General features: G+C 34.7%; 1 protein-coding gene across 6 annotated transcripts in view; it reads right to left on the bottom strand.

Moving 5' to 3' along the window:
- The window catches only part of ZNF638 (zinc finger protein 638), a 99,841-nt gene that overhangs the window by 3,814 nt on the left and 71,073 nt on the right, over positions 1-24,954 (bottom strand). For 3 of the 6 annotated variants that reach the window (XM_010361928.2, XM_010361927.2, XM_030920534.1), the window contains 11 exons: positions 24,848-24,888; positions 23,273-23,404; positions 21,427-21,555; positions 19,755-19,796; positions 19,130-19,264; positions 17,154-17,279; positions 12,879-12,916; positions 7,484-8,708; positions 6,829-6,894; positions 4,173-5,127; positions 2,940-3,044 (listed from right to left, as the gene is read on the bottom strand). In XM_010361928.2, the coding sequence (XP_010360230.1) occupies positions 2,940-3,044; positions 4,173-5,127; positions 6,829-6,894; positions 7,484-8,708; positions 12,879-12,916; positions 17,154-17,279; positions 19,130-19,264; positions 19,755-19,796; positions 21,427-21,555; positions 23,273-23,404; positions 24,848-24,888 (2,994 nt within the window). The remainder of the gene's footprint in view (positions 1-2,939; positions 3,045-4,172; positions 5,128-6,828; positions 6,895-7,483; positions 8,709-12,878; positions 12,917-17,153; positions 17,280-19,129; positions 19,265-19,754; positions 19,797-21,426; positions 21,556-23,272; positions 23,405-24,847; positions 24,889-24,954) is intronic. The other 3 variants (XM_010361930.2, XM_010361929.2, XM_010361932.2) reach the window with 2 other exon arrangements.

Genomic DNA, 24,954 nt, shown 5'->3' with positions numbered 1-24,954 from the left:
TAACATGCGATAATTCTTACCTTAGAACTCAGAGAAAACCTCCCTTGGTTAATCCTATCTGGCCATTCTTTGCACAATGTTCTCCAAGATTCTTGAGTGTGAGGAATAAATGGGTAAATCCATTCAAATGGATTTAGGAATACAGTCTAAAGCTAACAGCAAATTTTATTTATGTATGTTCCAGGCAGAATTTAAAGACTAATACAAGTCTTATCGTTACTGGCAAGAGAACTTATATATGCAAAGTGCTAAGGTGAGCAGAGTGGAGATTAAGGGAAAAGGGTACCAGCAGAAATTTATTCCATGGCCCAATACTGAGGCCCTTCCAACCTAGAAAAATTGAGCCTAAACTGATAGCCTAAGACCCCAGTTAGAATCACAAGTAAAATTATTAATACACATGTTAAAGCCCACCAAAGTGAGTAACACGTAAGAAGCACTCAATGTTAGCAGACTGCATACTATGATCTTGGGGACAGACAAAAATGAAGACTGATTCCAAGCAATTCAGTAGCTGAAATGCCTTACTGTTGCCTAATACTTGACAAAACCCTTTTACATATATAATCATTCACTTAGCTTTTATCTCATGTAAGATAGGCAGGTCAAATCATTATTATCCCATCTCTATTTCTTCAGAGATGGAGAAAGCACAATCAAAAGAGGTAATAAATAGATATGCCCAAGGTTGCATAGCTAGTGAGTGACACAGGGTGGAACCAAGACTTTGTGACTTCAAGTTCAGTGTTCCCTCCATACATCTGGGCTACTCTTTAGTATTCCTGAAGGGATGGCCAGGAACTTTGAAATCATTACTTACTCTTACTCCTCACATTTTACTGATCAAGTCCTACAGTCAATAAGAAAAAGGTATCATCCTTTTCTTAACTTGATGGTTAAAATAATCTGGTTTCCTTGCCTCCAGCCTCCAATCTCTTTCTATAATTGTTTATTTCTTCATCAGGGTAATAAACTTTTCCAAACATACTTGTTCCTGCCACTCCAAAGGCACATTTATCTTAATAATACATAACATATATTAAAATTATATAATTAAAATAAATTAAATGATTTAAGTTTACAATTGTGTGGAAAAATGACTTTTTCTTAAGCTAGGTCCTTTTGTCAAAACGTATTGTTCATTAGCAGAAATATATTGTTACGTAACCAGTAACTAAATAATCCTTTTATATTACTCGTTTGCAATGAGGTAGTTCTAAGCAAGCTGACTGCTAAAGTTGCCCTACCATACAGAAATTCTGAAGTCCGGGGGTGACCTCGTGAAATCATGCGAGAATCTAATTACTGAACCACCACCTATAGCTTGGTTATCAAAAATTGGTTATGGAAAAGAATAGACAAGGAATAAGGAATACCCACTTGACCATGACTTGGCAAAGAGCTGCAAGAGAGGGCATAATCAAAAGTAACCAATCATGTGGAAAAGTCAAGTAAGACTAACTTAAGAAGAAAATACTTTAAAAAATCACGTTTGACAACAACCTATTGGGGGTCATCAACATCATTTTCATGAAGGTAGTAGGAGAAAGAAACCAAAATACATCCAGTTCAATGGGAAATTAAGACATAAAAGTAGGTGGTTCTTTCTAGATGTTTTGTTCTAAAAGCAAGGAGGAAAGATAGGAGCTAAGGAGATTTCAAGGTCAAAGGGATATTTCTTTCAATGGGAAAAACTTGGCCAAATTTTATGTATACAAAGCAAAATATAAGTTGGCAGACAAGGGAGATCCTAGATTTACTCTGGGAAATAAAAACGAAAGCAAGGGCATCCAGTGAGAAACGGGCTAGGTGATGTAGTGGGGAAAAAGCTACTTTTACATCTGGTTAGGAAATAGTAAAGGAAGGGGCCTCTAACATATATATGAGCCTCTAACATATTGGGAGCAGCACTGACAGCCCACCTGAGATCAAAATCAATTAACTCCTTGGACCAAATCATACTTGGTAAGTTTTCTTTAGAGAAGATAAGATAGGAAAGAAAGCGGGCAATGCGTGTGCTACAAAGAGAATGGTAAAAGTGATACCCTTATAGTGCTCTATTTAAATCATACTGGCAAGGTGATTTTTTGCTTAACCTCTCTGAATCAATAAACCCCTTGAGAGCAGGAGCTATGTACTTTTTAACATTGTTATGAAAGATGACCAATACAATCAATATGACAAATATCTGGTTGAGTGACTAAAGTATTATCTCTCACTAGACATTTCCTTATTTGTTTCAAGTTAAATTTTATAAACGCTATTAAGATTTCTTGTTTAGCCGGGTGCGGTGGCTCAAGCCTGTAATCCCAGCACTTTGGGAGGCCGAGACGGGCGGATCACGAGGTCAGGAAATCGAGACCATCCTGGCTAACACGGTGAAACCCCGTCTCTACTAAAAAGTACAAAAAACTAGCTGGGCGAGGTGGCGGTCGCCTGTAGTCCCAGCTACTCGGGAGGATGAGGCAGGAGAATGGCGTGAACCCGGGAGGCGGAGCTTGCAGTGAGCTGAGATCAGGCCACAGCACTCCAGCCTGGGCAGCAGTGCGAGACTCCGTCTCAAACAAACAAACAAGCAAACAAACAAACAACAAAAAAAGATTTCTTGTTTAATTCATTGGCTGGCTGCTTAGAAGCATCCACAAAGCAAGGTCCACAAATAATAGCCAGTAATAAATAATTTCTCTCTGATGCTGCAACATGGTCAGAAAACCTTTCCAAGGATCATTTCCTCTAATCTGTCACATTCTAATATCAATCCATTCTCTCTACATTACAAAGATCAAAATCTTACCCACATCTAATAACTATAGTTGACTTTTCCCACCCCTGCTCCATTCCACTGATTTTCTAATTTTCTTCTTAGCTAGATCTGTAAAACTTCAATTACTCTCTTGTGTTGTGTAACTTTCCTTCCCATTCCAACAATCCTGCTTTACCTTCACTCATCTGGAAGGCCTCTTCACCTTTTGCTGGTTCTGTCACAACAGCTTTTTCTGATGGCAGAGTTTTCCCAATTCTAACTCTCTTGGTTGGAGTTTTAGCTTTAAAAAGAAAGTCCTAATTTATTGCTCTAGTAACAGATTTTAAATTGCTTTAAATTAAACATACTGTCGGAATCAACATTATACATTTTTGCAAAAAATACCCAAATCTGGGTGGGAAGTCTACTGCTAACATAAAATAGAAGGATTCTATTTTAAAATAATCAGTTTAATCTAAGCATTTCCTTTTGTTCCCAGTTATCATTTTCCAAATAACTATGCTTCTCTAACTTCTTTTCTCATGGTATCTATAAATGTTTTTCTAATTTGTTCCATAAGCCCGTGGGACCTTCCTAGTACTTTTTATTCTTAGTTGAATTAAATCTTTCAGGTTTTTCTTCTTCTTTTTGGAGACAAAGTGGCTCACTCTGTTACCAAGGCTACAGTGCAGTGGCACCACCATAGCTCATCACAACCTCGACCTTCTGGGCTCAAGCAATCCTCTCGCCTCAGTCTCCAAAGCAGCTGGGACCACAGACGCATGTCACTGTCCCTGGCTCATTTTTTAGTTTTTTGTACAGATGGAGTCTTGCTAGGCTGCCCAGACTGGTGTCGCACGCCTGGCCTCAAGCGATCCTCCCACCTCGGCTTCCCAAAGTGCTGAGACTACAGATGTGAGCCACAATACTCGGCCTCAAGATTTTCTTAATGGAAATTGTGTTTATCTCCCTCAAGTTCGGAAAGTAAGCTGCCCTACTATGCTGTATCATTACCATATTACTTTAAAATAAAATAGTTCCTTTATAAATAGTTCTTAATCCTAAGTCTAAGCAAACACTGGGAGGCAATCTGATGTAAATGTTCTTCTATTTATCAAAAGTTGTCTTTTTCCCACAATACAAATATATCATTTTCATTTCAATTCTAATTTGGCTACTTTAGCTTGTTTTCTGTTTTTTGTCATCCTTTCTTGAAGTATAACCTGGAGCAAGTTCTGCTGTGTAACTTTAAAAAACTGTGAAACTTGTACCATTTCTTTGAAAAATTTATTGTTGACTTTAACTGTCTGTTGGCCTCTAATATCAATACTGGGTGACATTATTGGTAATGCCACAACGTGTATTTTAAAATTAATTTTAAATGTAATCCCCTCATAAAACAAAAAGACTACCCCTTCCAATTATCTACCTGTTAAGTGTCTTTCAATCATGGTTTTTAGATCTTCTTCCATAACATTCTCGTTTACTGGACCCACTTGGGACAAGGCTTCAAGTTTTGTCTTTTTTGTGTCCACAGCTCTCTTCTTTCTATTCCCTTTTTTATCTGTGGCATGGTCATTTTTGCTTTGTGCTAACTCAACTTTTACATCATCTCCATCTTCCTCCTCTCCAACTTCATCAACAGTAACAAAATTAAGTTCTTCTTTAAGGCTGTTAAAATCAGCCAGAGAGTCTTCATCCTCTTCAGTTACTTCATCCAAAGTCACTAAATGCAAATCACTGCTGTCATCTTGTATTTCATCTACAGTAACTAAAGTAGAAGGGTCTTCGGGCATCTGAGAAGAAATGAAGCCAATGGAATCCCTTACAGTATCTCCTTCATTTCCTTTAGTATTTAAAGTGGCAAAAGTTATGTCTGCTGACTCATTCAAAGGTAGCTCTTCCACTTCTCCAATTTCATCCACAGTTACCAAGCGTTCCTGTTTGAGGAGATCTTGTTCTTCAGCCACTGACAGAACAGTAACATCTTTAGGTTCACTGTGGGAAATGCAATCATCTTGGTCAATTAATTCATCTAATGTAAAAAGTGAATTTGAATTTTTTACCATTTCTTCCATATTTAGTTCTTCTTCATCAATAACTTCATCCACAGTGACTAGAGCTTGTGCTAGATGTGTAGCTGCATCTTCCTCTTCCCCAATCTCATCCAATGTTACAAAAGATAGTTCTCCCTCAACACCACGAGGGGCAGAAGTTTTCCCCTTTTTCTTCTTTAAGTTAAGTTCAGAGCAAGGAACATTTTTGAGAGTTTCTTTCCTTTTTCCCTTCAGTGGATTCTGCTTGGCTTGAGAAGGATTCACTTCTTCTATAACCTCATCCACAGTAACAAATTCGTCCAAATTAAATGGAAATAATGGTTCCTGCTGGAAAGTTAAAAATCATAATAAACAAATTTTGACCACTGGTTAGATTCCAAATAGTCACAATAAATGTGCATGAAGATCATGTGGGAGAATTTCAGTGCAAATTAGGTTTCCTAAAGGCTAAAATTAGAGTTATTTTTTTTAAAGTCCCACAAATGACTTAGCTATAAATTCACAAAGTATAAGTCAAAGGTAAAATCCTAACAATATCAACCTAATTTCACTTTTACTTAAATTCAATAAGATTACATTTCCTAAATGATAAGTTTTGAAGTATGACACACAAAAATACATTTAAAGTATTTGTCAGACAATACAAAGGAGGTACTGTTCCATATGTCAAACATCTAATACGTGTTCTAGGAGACTTACTGGACTTCTAAAAGCACCTCAAATATAGATAGAAAGTAAGCAGCTAATTGGTCTGTTCCATTTATCAGTATATATTAATTACACATCAATTATATATAGAATACATATTTTAAGAAATACAGGCCAGGCGTGGTGGTTCATGCCTGTAATCCCAGCACTTTGGGAGGCCGATTGCCTGAGGTCAGGAGTTCGAGACCAGCCTGGCCAACATGGTCAAACCCTGTCTCTACTAAAAATATAAAAATTAGCTGGGCGTGGTGGCAGGCGCCTGTAATCCCAGCTACTTGGGAGGCTGAGACAGGACAATCACTTGAACCCAGGAGGCAGAGGTTGCAGTGAGTCGAGATCGTGCCTTTGCACTCCAGCCTGGGGGACAGGAGCAAAACTTCATTGCAAAATAGTAATAATAATAATAATAATAATAATAATAGAAATATAATATAATGGTTACATTTTGAGAAAGTTGTATGAAAAAATTATTACTAAGACTCAACACCTAATATAACTATTTGAAAACAACAGTATCTGTAATTTTTTCAATGCTGTCAATAGTAAAGAAGATAAATTCCTACCAGGGCTCCTATACACTTAGTGTGTTACCAATGATCAACTGCTATTATATATAACTGACATTAGAATATGTACCCTGTAATTTCTAGGGAGAGTATCCGCAAGCGATTGCAATATCAAGTTAACAAAGCAAAATGAAGTAGCCATAATCCTTATTTCTGCTTAAAACTAGTAACATTTCTCCTTGCCCCAACAACATAGGCCCAAATTCATCCCCTACCAGATAAGAAAAGTAAAATGACTGAAAAAAAAATTCTATGAATGGTAAAACCCTAAAATAACAACTAAATATAAAATATGTTTGACAATGGAACTTGGTACCACTAAAGTAAATCTTAGAGATCATCCACTTAAGGCTCAATTACAGCCAAAAGGATAACCTGTTTTAACAAAATGAGGATGACTCAAGTCAAATGTCAGTCTCTTTTACATATATAATTTTTTCTGTGTCTACAACCTACTCCTGTCAATATGAGATTGGAGGTATTTCCCTACTATACTCTCTTTTTGTCCCTGTATAACATTTTGCGCCCCACCTCCCCACCGCCGCCACCCCAAGAACACAAGGTGTTTAGACTAGCTCAAGGTCAAAAAGTAAATTAATGGTAGAATTAGAGATAAGTTAAAAATGAAACATCTCATTCCTATCCCTTGCTCTATACTCTTACTCTCTAACATTGTTAAGGCAGGCACAAGTTGTAAGATAGATGAACTATGGAGATGAAAAAGAAGGGTTAGGGTCTGTGATCTATTTTTTACCTCTTTAGATTTGGAACTTCTACCAGTAGTGCTTTTAGGATTCTTAGTGTTTTGCTCAGTCAAAGTCTGAAATAGTAAATAAGAAATACAGAAAAACAGAATTTACAACCAGATTATTAATGTTCTAAAAAAAAAAAAAACCCCAGTAAACATTACCCAAATACAGTCAATTACGCAAATTAACACGTATACAAAACTAAGTCAACAGTCACTAAACAGTATAGGCACAGTCTCTACAAGTTGTAGTTAAATTCAGTTTTACTGATCTTTTCGTCCCACAATGTCTAGTTAGGCAATCAGTGACCTGACAAAGGAAGCTTCAATTTAAGAGAGGAAACAGTTTCCCATTCAGAAGGAGAGTGGTAAATCACCTTAGGAGATTCACAGCAGACTTTTTTTTTTTTAAACCAGTTGTTTCCAAATTGTATCCAAATAATGCTTTTCAAACTTGTCAATAAATTATGAACTTGAGCTTAATATTCTAAATGTCTACTGGCTTAAACAACAGAATCATTTAAGAAAAGGAAATGGAAGCTTCTGGGGTAGAGTGAGGAGATGAAAGTATGAAACAAAATTACATCTCCTACTCCATAGCTACAGCAGCGGAGCTAAGCACTTCAAAGACACACTGCGCCATTCTTCCTACCCTCCTCACCTTATTGTTGCTGTCATCCCGTTTCATGATGGAAGGTCTAGCCTCTGTTTCCTGAGATTGTTTTGTTATATCCCTGTAATCCAGTTTAGAAAGCTTGCCTTGCAGGGCTGAGATCCTTCCACTGCCTCCTCTGGTAAGACTGCTCTGAGTAGGTTTGAATTTACTGCTGCTTTCTGCCAAGCCTGACCTGGCACTTGTAGGTTTAAGCAGACCAAATTCTTTGGCTGAAAGTTTCTTTTCAGCATTTATTTGATCTCTGGGCACAGATTTTGGAAAACTTTTCTGATTTTCAGTTTTTGAAACCGTAGCTTTTGCCTTAGGAGAAGAGACCATAACAGCCTTGATGCTTGGTTTACTGCTAGATACATCTGATACAGCCAGAATACTAGTTTTACTAGTTTCATCAGGCTTAGCCTGACCCACTCCTTTATTTGGGTATGCCTTGAATAAAGTGTTTTCTGCAGACTTTTCTTTCACTGCTGCCATAATCTTTTCCACCTTTTCTGCATCCATCCTACCTTCATTCCTTTCAGCCTTCTCTGTTCCTATTTGAAGATCCATTCTGGTTTCCTTAGTATTAAATTCATTCTCCTCTTTTTCATCCATGTTACTTTTTTTTTCAGAAATACTCTTCTTGTCCACTGTCTTCTCATCCCCAGGGGAAATTCCTGGTACTAACGTCACAATACAAGTTGATGGCAATATTTCTGAAACAGTTTCATGTTTTTCTACTTCAGCTACAGCTTCTACCATAGTCTGTGTAATTCCAGAAAAGAAATCTTCTGCTTCAGATGGAGATTCTTCTAGAATTCCTTTGATGTTCCTTTCTTCTATAAACACGCTGTCAGATGGTAACAATGCTGTTTTAGGGCTAACAATTTCTGCCTCTTTCTTCTCCAAGTCACTGTTAAAGATGTGCTGATTTAAAGCACACTCCTCGGCATTTTCAGTGAATTGTTCAACACTGGCTGGAGTGGATGCTACAAAAGGAATTTCTTCTTTGACCTCCTCTCCTTGAGTTTCAAGCTCCAAAGTTTCAATAGCAAAGTCAGAATGACATGTTGCTTTTTCAGGTTCTTCCTCACAAGACTCTTCCTGCTGTACCAAAGTTCCTGTTTGAATGCTGGGATTACTTTCTTCTTCAAGCACATTAGGTTTAACAGAGGGACTATCAGTTGCTGTTTGCACCTCACTTTCATCAACTGGATTGTTTTTCAAGTCAGGGCTAAAAGTATTTAAAAACAAACAAAAAGAACACAAACAAAAACACAAACAAAAATCAAACTATGATGAGAATTCAACCATTATAAAGAATCCTGTTGATGCCAATTGTTAAGACTTCCTGATGCATTCGTAATAAGCACTGGGAAATCCAACCAATCGGCATAAAATGGCTAAGATTATTTGATGGAAATATGTAAATAATATAAATTATGACTGTTGATATGTTCCTTTTGCACTCATGTGATTATAGCCAATATTTTCCCTCCTCTGTCAAGCTCACCCCTGACAATGAAAGGACAAATGTGAATCTCAGACACTTCAAATATTATCAGGTCCTATTCCCAACAGTGGTAACTGAAATAATAAAATATGTGTACAGTTCTACAATAAAACTAATGATCTATGCATTACGATTTAAAACTTTGTAAGTGAACCTTACCTAAAAAGAATATAAAAGAAATTGGTGGGGGGAAAAGACCATACTCTAAATCATATCACCTTTTTATTTTTTTTGGATGTGAAATATTTAATTACCCAAGAACCATATTTATTAATAATACTTAAAACATTTTTTGGAAAGTATTCTTTATATACTGTAGTGAAGAGTTAAAAAGTTAGTGACAAAACCTGATACAATCACCTTATGTGAACATACAGTCTTATTATAAATATTTGCCTTTGGCTACAAGAAGACATATGTTAAAAAATAAACCTTCCCAATTCAAGAGAATAATGTATAATTCTAATATTTAACTTAAATGTGTAAGTAATATTATTCAGAACAAATGGAGGAAATGCATGGCCCAGTATATGTAATTTATCTTATTTCATCATGGTCTCCCCAGATCTAAAGTATATGAAAAGTGAGTGGTCCTATAATTCCAGTACCTTCACTGAGGTAGACACAGAATAAGTTATTTTTATATTAATGTTCCACAAATCAGAGGTTTTCTTGAAGAAGAACAAGGAAAATCTAAGCTTCCAAAAACAATGCCCAACATGTTATCAATGCAAATTAAAATTTACCAAATATATTCACATAATGAGAAGCAGCAGATTGGAGAAAGACACCAGAAAGTGATCCTATCATATCAAAACCTCATTATTAGAAAGTACTGACTTTCTTCTCCTATTTTTTAAGGAAGGAAAGGATGAGCTATCATCCCTTTTGACCTGCTTCTTAGAGGGTGGCCATGTACCCTTTAGTTAACAACACAAGATGATGTATATCTGTGTACTGAGATGTTAACCATATTTAAGAAGTATTGGAATAAGTCGTGCTACCAAATCAGGGTCTTACATCATTTGAACCAAACTGGTCTTCCCTCATGCCCCAAAGGTTACATCCTGAGGAGAAAACTTTTCTACCAGATTACAGAAATATCTCTTGACCCTAAACCTTAATCAATATATATTCTATTCATTGTGCAAGTTATTATTTGCATGCTAAAATGGTTTTTATTTGAAATAATCACACCCCTTTTATTCAAAATATAAATGGCTAATTTTAACAGTTTCAAATCTTTACAATTCAAAATAAAATTTGTGGCAAAACACAACAGGAAAAAGAGTAGTGACATTCAGTTACAGCAGGTATATTAGTATTATTTCTCAAAACAAGCTTTTGTCTTTAAATTACAAGACTCATTTCCAATAATGAAGAATATATTAAATTCCTGCCTCATTACTGTACTGCATATAAAAGCTTTAGGAACTTAGGGCTAAGTAAAAACATCTATGGGGCTAGAATAACAATGGAGACCTTGATTCCTGGCTCAAGGATACAGCAAGACTTTCCCCTTTACAAGTTTTTCAATAAAAAAGTTATTATCTTTTATACAAACGGAACCATTATGCAGTTCCATACTTGAAACAGAGAACACAGGTCTACTCAGAAAAATTATTTAATTCCATATTTGTCCTTGAGTGCTAGTCTTTTTAAATCATAGTGCTTTCTTTAGAGAAGTCATTTACCAAAACTAGTATCTGCTTTCTGGCTAATAGGGGAAAAAAACCTCAATATTGATCAAGTTAGTTTGAAAAGAGTTTGAAATGTCAAATAAATTACATTAACACCAAAGTTAAACAACCACCCTTTGTAACGATCAAATGAAAACACAGCCATATTCTGGGAAATGGAACAAAAAAGGATTCCAGAAAGGCATTTGAGATATAGATATCTCATCTGCCACTCCTCCCTCCTGCCCCAATATCCCAGTAATACCAGAATTTCACAGTCTTTGGAAAAAGCATACAGTAAAAGCTGGGCATAAGAACAAACGTTAACACTGAAAGACAAACATCCTGAGAAACTTTAAACTGGGACTTCACAATGCTAAAGATTAGTGTTTATCTCAGAGGCCAACTGGTTACTTCCTAATATTAATGAATTAGAAAAATTTCATCTAGCATTCTTATTTGTGGCCTTAATCAGATGATAAATAAAATCTGTTTACATGTCAACAGGATGAGTACAGATATAATGTGAATTATTAAATTATGATTGTATCCACGTGACTTTCCTCTAAATAGTATTTAAATAGTTTACATTAGTTATAAACAGAAGTATCATATTCATAATGAATTGGCAACCATAAGCGCTTTAAAACAAAACAAAACAAAACAAACAAGTGCATCTAGTACCAGCTACACAGGAAGCTGAGGTGGGAAGACAGCTTGAGCCCAGGAGGTTCAAGGTCAGCCTGAGCAACAGAGCAAGACCCTGTCTCTAAAAAAAAGAAAAACAAACAACAAAACCAACAAATAGTATTTTCTCAGCATCAGTTCACCCCAAAAGAAATGTTTAGTATTCTGGACATACTCCACATTTTTCTCTCTAATGTAAGTCAAAAAAAAAAAAGGGAATTAATAAGTTTTTGGTGCTAATTTTAAAAATTAGTTTTATGAGGTTGAATAGCTCTAAAGTCATTAAGAAATATATTCCATTTTAAAAGTTATATCTAAACAATGAGAGGAGAACAATGACCAACTGCTATTGCTATGGACAACAACTTTTCATGCGGACCTCAAAAAACTTTGTAAAATGAAATAAAATGGGTTTTGCCACAGAGTTTTCGTGACCAATCTTTAGGTCTATATATAGTACTACATTGGCACTGTTATTTATTAAGCCCTTTGTGAGCTTTCACATCACACACTGCTGGTGGTACTATTTCTTAGGTATGTGAATGCACCTGGTATGATGACATACAAATTAAAAAACCTTGTGCTGACACACAGAGCAAACCTATTGCTTAACGTTCCTGGTATATTTTAACGTACTCATGATCTTTATCAACTAAAATAATCTGATTTTATGAAAATTACTGAGAAAAAAATCTGTTAACACATTCTGTTTTATAGGGATCTTAACATCAGTGCATCAGATAAAATAAACACTTTTCGTATTTAAACACTTTCAAACTGCTGTTTCAAACAAATATACGCTCTTACAATATGGATTAATAAATACTGATGGCTCAGTATACAGGAGGAAAAAGAAATATTCCAAATCAGTGATTTACAATGAAGAGCAGTGAAAGGCAAGTCATTAGTTGGTGGAACAACGGTGGTGATACGGAGGATACTCATCAGAATGAGAAAGTTATTAAGGAGAGGGTGTACTTTATGTGGTCAAAACAAGGCTGTAAGTCACCACTTTGTGGAGACTTTGAAAAACAAGCTTTCATTCCTCTGATAATGCAAAACTGTATACACAATTTTTTTTGGACACTTACTTGCCCCAACCCAGTTGTTTTTAAAAAGTATCAAAGTACACAATGAAATTAAGTAACGTTAAAAGGTTAAAATTTTACTATCATGTTTATTTTGGAATAGGAAAATCTAACAAAAACAATGTAATTACTGTTTGTGAAGCTGAGTTATTGGAGAATCTTAAAACATTTTATAAAGTGGTTTATTTAATACAAACTGTTTATATGTTCAGTTACCCTAAATATTCAGTAAATACTTAAATGAGAGTAAATAAACAAAAAACAACAAACAAAACTCCTAGGTCAGGCTGAATCCAAAAAGAAAACTGTAGCAAGCCCATATGTACACAGAACAAATATGTAGAATAGAACTTTTCACTACATGTGAGCCATAAAAATACAGCAATAAAATTCAGAAACTACTACACAAAAGTGTTAGTAAACATACAGCAACATACCTTTCTTTTTCTAATTCTGGGTCATGCTCAGTTTGCACCTGTAATATAATCAGCATTTTATTAGAGGCTATTCCACTGGATTTGAAATATTTAACTATAAAAGCAATGTTTTTAGTAAAATTTAAGCTAAAAAAAAAAACTCTTAAAAATGTATCAAAGCAGCTAGTTTTCAGTATCTACATTACTATCAGGTTCTAGAATTTTTTTTCTAATTAAAGACTTCCAAATTAGGCCACACAATAACTTACATTAATGAAAAAATAAGTTTCCTTAATAATGATATAAATAAGAAACTTTTTTAACTTTAGAAGCCTGGAAATTCTATCTTTTCCCTCAACAATAAATGTGAAATATCAACATCTTCCTTGTGGAATTATTTTAAAAGACTTCTAAGAGAGATCAGCTGTCTAAAAAAGTTTCCTATTCAAAATACGTAGAAATGCTGAACAAAACTGAACAATAATCCTTTTAAATATTTGTCTGATATGTGATAAATAATTTATTTATCTGATATGTGGGCCCCAAAAAGCAATATTCTGGAGCCCCCAAAAAGGGCAGGAATTAAAAATCAGTCCCTATATGCCAAGCACTGTCCCAGGTACTTGGGATGCATCAGTGAACAAAATGGCAAAAATATCTGCCATTTAGAGCTTATACATAATAGAAGGAAGCCTTTTCTGAGAAATCATGCATTCTCTGGGTAGAAACTTTCTAGAAAGATTTTGTCAAACTAAAAACTGAAAACGGTACTTTAAGGAAATTCAATGTGTCTAGAGAGGATTCCTGGCATAGGTGTTTGAGTCCAACAGTAAAGACTTTCTTTACTGGGATATCTGGTGATAAGTCTAGTTTATATCCTAATGATACTGCGAAAACTAAAGATGATGGTTTTTAAGTCCCAATTACAGACACTGTTTATTAGCAGCTTTCCATTCAGGAGGGTTTATTAGAGAAAAAACAAACAAAAAAAAAAAACCCTGTATGGTCTCAGAGGAACTCTACATCACATACCTATACTGGTCAACCGACTTCCTTATTCATAAAGGAATAACATAAAAACAAATGCACAAAAGTGAACAAGGTAAGCTAAAGAAAAGATATTTCAGACAACTGAAGTGCCTTTTAAAAAACTCAAAGGAACAACCTCAGAAAAATTCAAGAGAATATAGTATCTATGAAATCAGTGCTAGTGCTATTTCCAGAAAAATAGAATATTAAAAATTGAAGGAAATAAATCAAAAAATAGTAATAGAAAAACTTCCCTGGGGCCGGGCACAGTGGTTCACGCCTGTAATCTCAGCACTTCGGGAGGCTGAGACAGGCAGATCACAAGGCCAGGAGTTCAAGACCAGCCTGGCCAGCATAGTGAAACCCCATCTCTACTAAAAATACAAAAAAAAAGTAGTGGGCATGGTGGCACGTGCCTGTAGTCCCAGCTACTCGGGAGGCTGAGGCAGGAGAATTGCTTGAACTCGGCAGGTGGAGGCTGCAGTGAGCCGAGATCACGCCACTACACTCCAGCCTGGGCAACAGAGCGAGACTCCGCCTCAAAGAAAAAAAAAAAGCGGGGGAAAACTTCCTGCTCTAAACACAGGATGCAGGAAATGAGTCCCAAACCAAGAAAAAAACCTTGTTCACTGGACTAGCAATACCAACCCTCTCTTCGGAAATTCTTGAATCACCAAATATGTCCCTAAAGCCTTTGATCTGGTTCTTCTGTCTAAAAAATCTCTTCTCTTTGAAATTTTCTTAAAGCTTGCTCTCTTCCATCAGGTCTCTCAAATAACTCTTCTGTTGAGGGACTATCACTAACTACTTTAAGATACACATTCCCCATATTAATCATTCTCTTTTTATCTCAACTTATTTATTCACAGTCTTTTTACCACTTGCATCTGTTTATAGTCTATCTCCTCCACTAAAATATAATCCTTGAGGACTAGGACATTGAAACAATGTTCATCATGGTATTCTAATACCTAAAATAGTGTTAGCATAGAGAAAAGGAATTAGATAAATACTAGTTTAGGGCCAGGCAGTGGCTCACACCTGTAACTCCAACACTTTGGAAGGCCCAGGGTGGAGGATCACTTCAGGCCAGAAGTTTGAGACCAGCCTGGGAAACACAGTGAGACCCCATCGACACACACAAACAAAAATAAAAAATCAAATAAAATAAAGTTAGCCGGGCATGGTGGCATGCCCCTAGAGTCTACTCTGGAGGCTAAAGTGAGAGGATTGCTTAAGTCCAGGAGTTGAGGATTCTGTGGGCCATGATTGCACCATGGTACTCCAGCCCAGGTGACTGACACAGTAAGACTTCGTCTTTAAAAACAAACAAACATAAAAACTAGTTTAAAGAATTAATATATAAATCCTAAAATCTTTCAGGGGAACAAAATAGTTATGACCCAAACCAGCCTTCTCCTAATACTGGATTCTGGATGCTAAAAATAATCAAAGGAAAAATAGCCTAAGCACAGAATTTTACATCCTGACAATCAATCAATGAAATATGTAAGAGCAAAATAAAGTCGGTTTCAAACATGCAGAGATTCAGAAAATGTACTGCCTCTACATACTTTCTGGGGTAAAAAAAAAAATTTGAGAATGTACTCTAGCAAAAAGAAAACCTGTGATGTGACAGAATCCAAGAAAAAGCAGACATAATTCAGAAAAACAATGAAAGAAAACCAAAGGTGTATAATTGGTAGACAAAGCAAATGGCCATAACTTTAGAAAAGAGTCACAAGAATAGCTCTGAAAGGAGATTCCATTCAACAAATAGTAACTAAGTTACACAGATGATCAGAGTAACATGAAGACTGTCATTTTTTCCCCTTTCAACAACAAAATACAAACCCTAAACCATACAAGAAAACCGTAATCTAAATACTTATGAAAATGAAAATGTGGCACCATTTTGAGAAATGACTGGGAATATAAGAAACTCACCTGTGAGTGTAGAGGTTATGGACACATATTACATATCGGCTTCTTTATAAACCCATTCTCATTACTACTTAATTCTGCAGTAAATATCTTCATATTCATGACATCAAAAATGCAAATACTAGTTTTCAGTATTTAGAATGGAGTGCTACATTGCTTTGTATACAAGCTAACTATAGATATTGAAATAAAGGTCACACATACTACACAAAGAAGTAACATTTCAGTCTAACAAAAACAGTAGGTGTTGAAGAGAGGATAATATAAAGTTGATTCTTTACTCATTTTAAATAGTAGTCAATTAAAAACGGTTATAAATAAGCCACATGTACTATCCAACTTAAGCTATACGAATAAGGTTCTGGCTAAGCGCTCAGGAAGTGAAGTACCAATTCAAGCAGAAGTTTATGTAAATTTTCACTTGTTTAATTTTCTTTTAACTCTAAGCATTTGAGACTGTATTTCCGGGATAAGGATTTCTGTACAGTCAGTGTTTAATTTTGAACTTAGTTGAACACAACTAAATAATAACTTGAAAAATATAAATGAAAAATTTTTTAAAATGCATGTTCTGCTGAGGAATAGCTAGAAACTTGAAAAATATTTTTTCTGAAATTATCAAGTGAAATGAGCCACTCATTTGTGCTTAAACTGGTACCTATCGTAATACATTTACTTACAGATACTCTAATTTAGATTTAGATGATGAAATTGCCTTTTTCTTTAGATAGTACAAGATTTTTAACAGATTGACAGACAACACATGGACACCAAATGTAAGGTTCCATTATTTACCTCTGCTATCAGCATACAATGGAATACAAGGAGAAAATATCTGAGTTTGAATTTAATGCTTTCAAAGGTGGCCTATTCATAGCTTTCCTCTATGTACTACTGCGTAAGCCAAGAACCTGTGAAATCTTATTTCTTAACACAAAAACAGTTTATAATAAATATAACTGAAACAAAAAGAAGAATAAACAAACTTCCTTCTACCCAGAGGAAGCCAAAATGGATTCAAAGTAGCTGCATTCTGGAGACAATCATGTTACATACAAGGAGTCACTGTACACAAAAATGTAGATACCTACATGTCAACAATAAGTATTCAAATGCATATATGTTACACTGTTGAAAATTTCTTTATTCTCATTTAGACAAATTTATACTGCTTTATACACTATGAAAATTGGAACACTGATTGCAAAACAAATTGTAAAAATCATCTCTAAACACAGAAACACTTTGACTACTGCCTAAGACTGACCTTTATGTTCTCTGTATTTTCTAAAAGCACAAAAGCTGAAGCAAGAGAAATCTTACCTCTGGTAAGTCTATCTTTGGAGATAATGAGCAGGTCAATATACGGTCACCAATGTTTTGTGGATTTTGTTTCAGAAAGCTGTACATTGACTGAGCAGATTCTGGACTATCTAACTGAAGAATTGCCTTTGGAGAAGATTAAAAAGTTATGAGTATTTCTTTAAAAAAATTAAAATTAGAATAACCACATAATCCAACAATTTTACTTTTTAGTATATACCTAAAAGGAATGAAAGCCGAGACTTGAACATGTATTTGTATACCCATGTTCACAGAAGCATTACTCACAACAGACCAAAGGGAGAAGCAACTCAACTGTCCATCAATGGATGAGTGGATATAAAAATGTGTTATATGCATAAAACAAAATTATTACTCAGCTTTAAAAATGAAGAAAAATCTGACTTATGCTGCAACATGGATGAACCTTAGAGACATTATGCTAAGTGACATGAGCCAGTCACAAAAAAGCAAATTCCACATACATGAGGTAACTAGAGTAAATTTATAAAAACAGAAATAAAGGTTGATAAGGGCTGAATTAATGGCGAGTTATTGTCAAAGGATAGAAAGCTTCCAGTTTGAGAAAATAAAAGTTCTGGAAATGGATGGTGGTGAACGTGCTTAATAAAACACTTAAACATGGTTAAAATGTTAAATTTATGTCTTACAAATGGTAAAATTTGTGTATTTTGCTACAATAAAAATGCTTTTAATTGTTTTAAAAGTTTGGAATATATTCTTCTTTCAGGTTTCAGATATGTGATTACAAAAGTAAGGTTAATCCTTATTTAAAGGAAATAAGAGAAAACAATCCTTAAAATGTTGTAAAGGCAAGGCAAAACTGAAGAGAATGATAGGTATTTTTTTAAATAGAGGATTAAAAATGTTTACAAGAAAGGTTCAGAATTCCTATGTGCCATCTGTGCCCCACCTTCCAATCTATGTCACACTATTTATCATATTCCATTCTATGCTCTATTTATCAGAAGCATATCAAAGAAATTATCTAGTTGTTGGTTAATTAAGAGCTCTTTATGAATACTGTCCACTTTTATGTAAAACCCTGCCTTTCTAGGTAATAATATGACTGACAAAAATTTAATTTTAATGAACATATAGCTGAAACACATATTAAATACAGAAGGCATACCAAATGTAAACAGATGAGTAATTTTTGGTTCTTTAAGAGGCCAAATCATGAAAGTAAGGGATGATTACTTTATTTTTGAGACAGGATCTCGCTATGTTACCCAGGCTGGAGTGTAATGCCGTGAATACAGCTCACTACAGCCTCCAACTCCTGGGCTCAAACTACCCTCCTGCCTCAGCCTCCCAGGCAGCTGGGACCGCAGGCACATGCCACCATGCCCAGCTTATTTTTAAACTTTTTGTAGAGATGGCATCCCACTATGTTGCCCAGGCTGGTCTCAAACTCCTGGGCTCAAGCAATCCCCTCGCCTCAGCCTTCCAAAGTGCTGGGATTAGTGAGCCATGGCATCCAGCAATTATTTTATCTATATCTCTCTCTTTCCATATAAACAAACAAATAGACCTAACTCAGGTGTTTCATAGCTGGAAGGGACTTAAAGAAATACTGGTTAATACCCCTTTCATTTTACAAGTAAGTGTAAACCAAGTGAGCCAGGACCACAAAGATAGTTAAGATCAGAGCCAAAGGAATTCAGGTCTAAACTTCCCAGTAAGATAATGCTGTCTGCACTATATTACCTTTCCCCCTTGTGTAAGTCTTATTTTTCCTTAAAAACTAGGAGTTCGGAAAAAAGAGAGATCATCTCTTCTTTCTCGGCACAATCTAGAATAAAATATTCTGGTTTATCATAATCGTGCAAAGTGGTTAATATTTATAGGTGCTTCAGATCAGAAGCTGAGTTAGAAGTTGCAGATTGTCAGAATACAGGGTTATTATATATTCTTTATAGAATGTATAGCTAAATTATGAGGGAACTTGTTACCTTGTTTTTATTGCTTATGAATACATGGTGATCCACTTTTCCAAACTGAAGTCCAACACAAAGTACACACTGAAGTCCATCTTCCGGTAAATTATCAAGATGTACAAATCGATCATAAATTGTATCTATATTTGCCTGTAGTTTTTTTTTTTTAAGAGACAGCACAGAAAAAACCACAGCTGAAGCAACAAACCATAAAATGGATTAACATTAACTTACTATTACAGAGGTTAGATGATGTTCTCTCCCAAGAGTAAGAAAATGACTACATGGGGGAAGATAGTGAGGTCTTGATTTTACATAAGAGTAATCAGTAAAACGATGTACTAAAATGGGAAGTAAAATATTTCTACTATCAACATAATGTTTACCCAAAACATCCTCAGACAAGATATTGACCTACTAGACCACTGAGTATGCACTCCAGTACCTGAACAATTTCTTCGCATCAAGGACTACAATAACCCTTTATTTTTTTATTTGTACCAAGAAGACCCACTGACATTTCCAACACCTCAATATCTTAAAATTAGTTCTAAGGTTTTAATCCCTAAAAGGCAAACAAGTAAAACAATGTTTCCATCAATTAAATAAGTATACAAAAGCATTTAAATGCAAAACTCACCTCTGGGTCGTTTTCTCTTACCAAGGTTATAAATATAGCTTCCTAAAAAGTCAAAATAGATAAAGGTTGATGGTATAAGCTCTTTCTCATACAAATACTTACTTAGGTAAGATTTATAACATGACAATCTATACAAATATACATCACAAAGTATTTCATAAAATTAAGCAGCAGCAAGATTTACATTCTTTCCAAAAATCTTTCTCTCCTCAACAAGCCTCATCCTAACTCATATAATTTAATTCTTCTTATTCCCCTAAGAACATAAAAGACTAATATCCCCTAAGAACATAAAAGACTAGTAAGACAGTACCATTTAGGAAAGACATTCAAATTCACATATAAAGAATAAAGAGATTTAATTTAGACAACAAGGAAGAGAATTCAAATTACAAAAGAAAAGTTAACTAAGCAAAGCAGATGAGAAAGAACAGAAATGCAGGCAAATAAAACAACACAGAGCATAAATGCAGATTTGATGCTACTGAATTATAAAGAGGTCAAGAATATCATGAAACAAGGATATCAAAGCAGGCAGAGGACAACTAATGGAAGGCTTTGTGTGTAGCAAAGGAACTTGGACTTTGTAAGACTGAGGATCCTAAACTTTTTTTCTTGTTGATACTACTGACGTGTACAAAACAATCTCGCCAATTATATCACATTACAGTGATTCTTAATGAAAGGTGTTTTTACATTACATGCATTTCTACCTGCCTCTAGAGAGGATGTAACATTTCTACCTCATGTAATGCATACAATATTTCTACCTCATGCTTCTTAGCAGTTGACAGTAAATGTTTATAGGCCACACAGAGGCACTGAAGGGTGTGTACATGAGACAAAAGCTGAGAACTTGAGGGAGTTTTATAAAACTGAAGGTAGTGTGTATGTAGAAAAGACAATTGCTTTTGTATACACAAAAGGTCCAGGAGGCGGTCTGTCTGTTTGTTTTAGAGACTAGGTCTCCCTCTGTCACCCAGGCTTAAGTTCAGTGGTACAATCACAGCTCAGTGTAGCCTCGAACTCCTGGGCTCAAGTGATCCTCCTACCTCAGCATCCTGAGGAGCTGGGACCACAGGTGTGCACCTTCAGGCCCAGCTAATTATTTTAAGTTTTGTAGACATGGGGTCTCACTTTGTTGCCTAGGCTGGTCTTGGGTCTTGAAGTCCTGGGCTCATACAATCCTCCCACCTCAGCCTCTCAAAGTGCTGGGATCACCAGCGTGAGCCACCATACCTGGACTAGTAAGAGTTTTTAAGAGATAAAGCAATGGTATATGGGATGAGGAAGAGGGAACAAGCTCACTGAGTTAAATAAGATTTAGCAAAAACTCAATGTAAGAAATGAGAGAAAAAAAATTCAAGGTAACTTCCAGAATTCTAGTTCAGATGACAGATAATGGCAGAAAGATAAGAAAGAAACCTTTTTTTAAGATAAAATTCAACCTTTTTTCCATCCCAACATGCATGAATAGGATTCCCTCACAATGAAAGTAACTCTCAAACAGTTGGATGGGTGACTGGGTGATTGTTGGAGGGACAGGAAGAAGCCTTCTTAGTGTCTGTGAGAAAAATGTGATCCAAAGTGGAAAACTAGCAAACTTAACAGACTGTAACAAATTTGATTTAAAAACTTAGTAAGAGCTAGTACAAATGGTGGTCTGATTTACCTCATCTTTTATATTCATGTTTTCAGGAGCCATACTTATTGAGAGTTGATTTCCATCCATCAATACTGGGAAGCAGGTATAAAATTTTACCATAGACTCGGCAGCTTTTCTATTTATTTCTATATATGCCTTTTAAAATAGAAATTATGGTAACAAAAAAAATCTTACGTTAATTTTTCTCAAAAACAGACTTACAAGTATAAACAAACTACTTCAAAGTCAAGTGAATTGAACAACTTAGTAAATATTTTTAAGACACAAAAGGCAGTCCTCAGAAAACTGAGGCCCAAGGACTATTACAACCATAAGCAAGAAATAATGAATGACTAAACTTAATATACTAAGGCAAACTAAAGAGAGAAAAAAGAAGAGACATTCTAGCCACGGACATTAAGAAAAATCTTATTCAACACTGTATCCTTAGTACCTAGAGCAGTATCTGGCATGTAGCAGATACGTTTCTCATCAATATTAGTATTTTTGAGTAAATAAATTTATTGATAAAATATGAGAAATAAAGAACCAAAGAAACGTGTAATAATTGTGAAGTCATTTTTCATTCTGTTATTTTCATAGGTGTAAAACTGTAGCTCCATACATTTTGGTTTTAATTTTCACACCTTGGTAAGTAGAGGTTGAAACTTCTTCCATATATTTGATAGTTAATGAGGTAGAAAGCTATATGTTTGCTTATAGTTGTAAGCCTATTTGAAATGAATTATCTCTTAAGGTTGTCTATTTATTTATTATAGTTTTAAAACGTTACAGCATAATGTAGATGTGAATCCTGTTCCCTTTTTTAAACAAATACTCTTCAGTTTTTAAATTTTCATTTTAATTTATGTTAATTGTAATTTCATAAATGTTTAAAGTAGTTTCATTAAGTCGCCAAAAATTTTAATTTTACTAAACTCCACTCAAAACTGGGCAGATAACTTAGGTTTAAAGTTCAATCGCTGTACACAATGCAATGAGTTTTAGTGTATTTACTGAGCTCTGTGATCATTCAAATAATCTACTTTTAACATAATGTGAAATTACATATACCTTACTTGTACTCATTCTCTTCTACCATTTTCTCAAGCACACTGGCTCCGAGTGCCTCAAAACATATATCCTATTCTACTTTCAAAAATCTCTAGTGACTACCAACTCCTTTCTATTGTAAGAACACTTCTTCCCACTATTCTAATGGTGTCATTTCCATGACTTAAAACTACTTCCTGAAATCTCGCTTGATTAAACATATTTTCTACAAGTTGATTATTACATACATTTTAATGTGTTGTTTTAAAAACACAAAGCCAACACATGCTTATAGAAAATTTAGAACATAAAGATAAACCTAGATTGTTTCAAGTATTGATGACATCATTAGCCTGAATCTTCCCATTTGAGTATCACTGATAAAAGAGCAGAAAAGAGTATGAAATGCAAGTAGAAGAATGATTTACAAAATCTTATAGCTTCCTAAAAAGCCAAAACAAATGAAGTTTGCTGGTAATAAGCTCTTTCTCATACATATACTTATGTATTAAACATATTAAGATATAAAGCATTTCCTATTTATTAAACATAATAAAGATATAAAACATTTCCTATTAAACTAAAATTTTGAGCAAAACTTTGACATATTAGAAAGCCATCTGTCCCCATCATTAAAACTATGTCTCATTACAACAATACTAAAACACAGGATATCTGTATTTTATATTTTAAAATCCCTTAGAGCTTGAAAGTTTACTTAGAGATACTGCTTTTAAACACTTTCTTTTTAGTTTTGTAAATTTAGTGTTTTTCAAAGTATGCTTGCAGAGGATATGAACAGCTATTAATCAACTCTTACCTTTTTATGAGATGATAAAATCAAGATATCCTTTAAACCACCAAATGGTTTTGCTAAGTCATAAACTTCTTCTATAGAATATCCTTTATTAGGCAAATTAGAGATAAGCATCACACACATTTCTTCTGTTTCCTTCAAAACAAATTTTTAAAACCGTGGTATTAAAATTTCTTTAATTGCTTTTATATTTACTTAAGTTAATACTGTATTATCAAGTTTTATGTTAATATATTGTTGCATTAATACAAAGGAAAGTCTGATAAACTCAAGAGGCTGGTCTGAACCTCAAATTAAAAAGAAAAGCAAAAAAGCTTGCAAATTTACACTCTTCAAGAGTACACAGACTAATTGTAGTTATACCATCTGTCATCTAGTCCAGGTCTGCTGGTCTCTTTTTCACCCACCGTTTTTTTGAGAGTCTTGCTCTGTTGCCCAGGCTGGAGTGCAGTAGTGCAACCTTGGCTCACTACAAGCTCCATCACCCAGGTGCAAGTGATTCTTGTGTCTCAGCCACCCAAGCAGCTGTCACCCACTGTTTTCAAACACAAGTTCATTTGTTTCTGGCTACAACTGCTTCCTTTCATATACTGTCGCCATCCCTGTGCCTTGTGATAATATCCCCAAGCTCCAAATCAGTGTGTATCCTTTTATCTTCCTGAATAATATAATCACTTTTAGGCAATAAATAATACAAAAGCTCCTGAGAATCTTTATCCCATAACCCAATCCTCAATGCAATTATACACTTTTTCCGCCATCCCTTCTCTCAGATCTATTTTATTCTTCAAGGTAACTCTCTCATCAATACCAATTATTCCTTTCATGCTTATTGGGGAAATTTCTAAAGAAAATGTGTTATAGTCAACTTGGCAATTTTTTATCTCTAGGGGGAAAAAAAAGGCAGGAAGTTACAATTTTCATAAACCAGTTTAGTGTGACTTTAAATTGGTACTATAAAATACTTTTCCTAAAGTAAGACTTACTACTCAGTTACTACTTGAAGAATGGCTCTACCAGACAAAAATAAACTTATGCTCAACACCTGAAGGATCTAAAAATCTACACCAGTAAAATGTACATTAATGACTGTAAAGTATTCATAATAATATACATAAACACAAGAAAACAATTATTAAGTGAACTTTCTGTCCTTTAAATAAAACTGCAAACTCCACTTGCTTCTCCAAAAATGCAAACAACTGGTATTCTAACCATTAACATACCTCCCATTTACCTCTAAGAAAAAAATAGATTTCACAAAATTCTACTGATTCTAATTTAACCAAAACCCATTTTGGCATAACCTGTTGTTCTCAATGAATAGTAATCTTCAAAAAACATGTACATTTGTTGATGATCTGTTTCTAATTTTTGTGACTTACTCTGCACCTCAGGGTTTCTGAGCTAAAATCACATTTCTCTTTTCCTTTTTAAAAATCATGTGTTAAAAGTCATAAATGACTGGGATTTCTCATATGCCAAATACCATGAATTTTTTACCTGGCTTTATAAGAAAAATATATTTTATTAAAATGTCTTGAGCTTTAAAGAAATAAATAAAATATGAAAACTGACCTTGCTAACTGGTTCATTTTCTGTGGTCTCCAAAGCAGCATCTTAATACAAAATAAAATTAAAAATGATGCAGACATATTTATCAAGATCCCACTTTATTCCACAAT

This window comes from Rhinopithecus roxellana, chromosome 17, assembly GCF_007565055.1.
Source record: "Rhinopithecus roxellana isolate Shanxi Qingling chromosome 17, ASM756505v1, whole genome shotgun sequence".
NCBI classification, from domain to species: domain Eukaryota; kingdom Metazoa; phylum Chordata; class Mammalia; order Primates; family Cercopithecidae; genus Rhinopithecus; species Rhinopithecus roxellana.
This window is presented reverse-complemented; position numbering and strand designations above follow the sequence as displayed.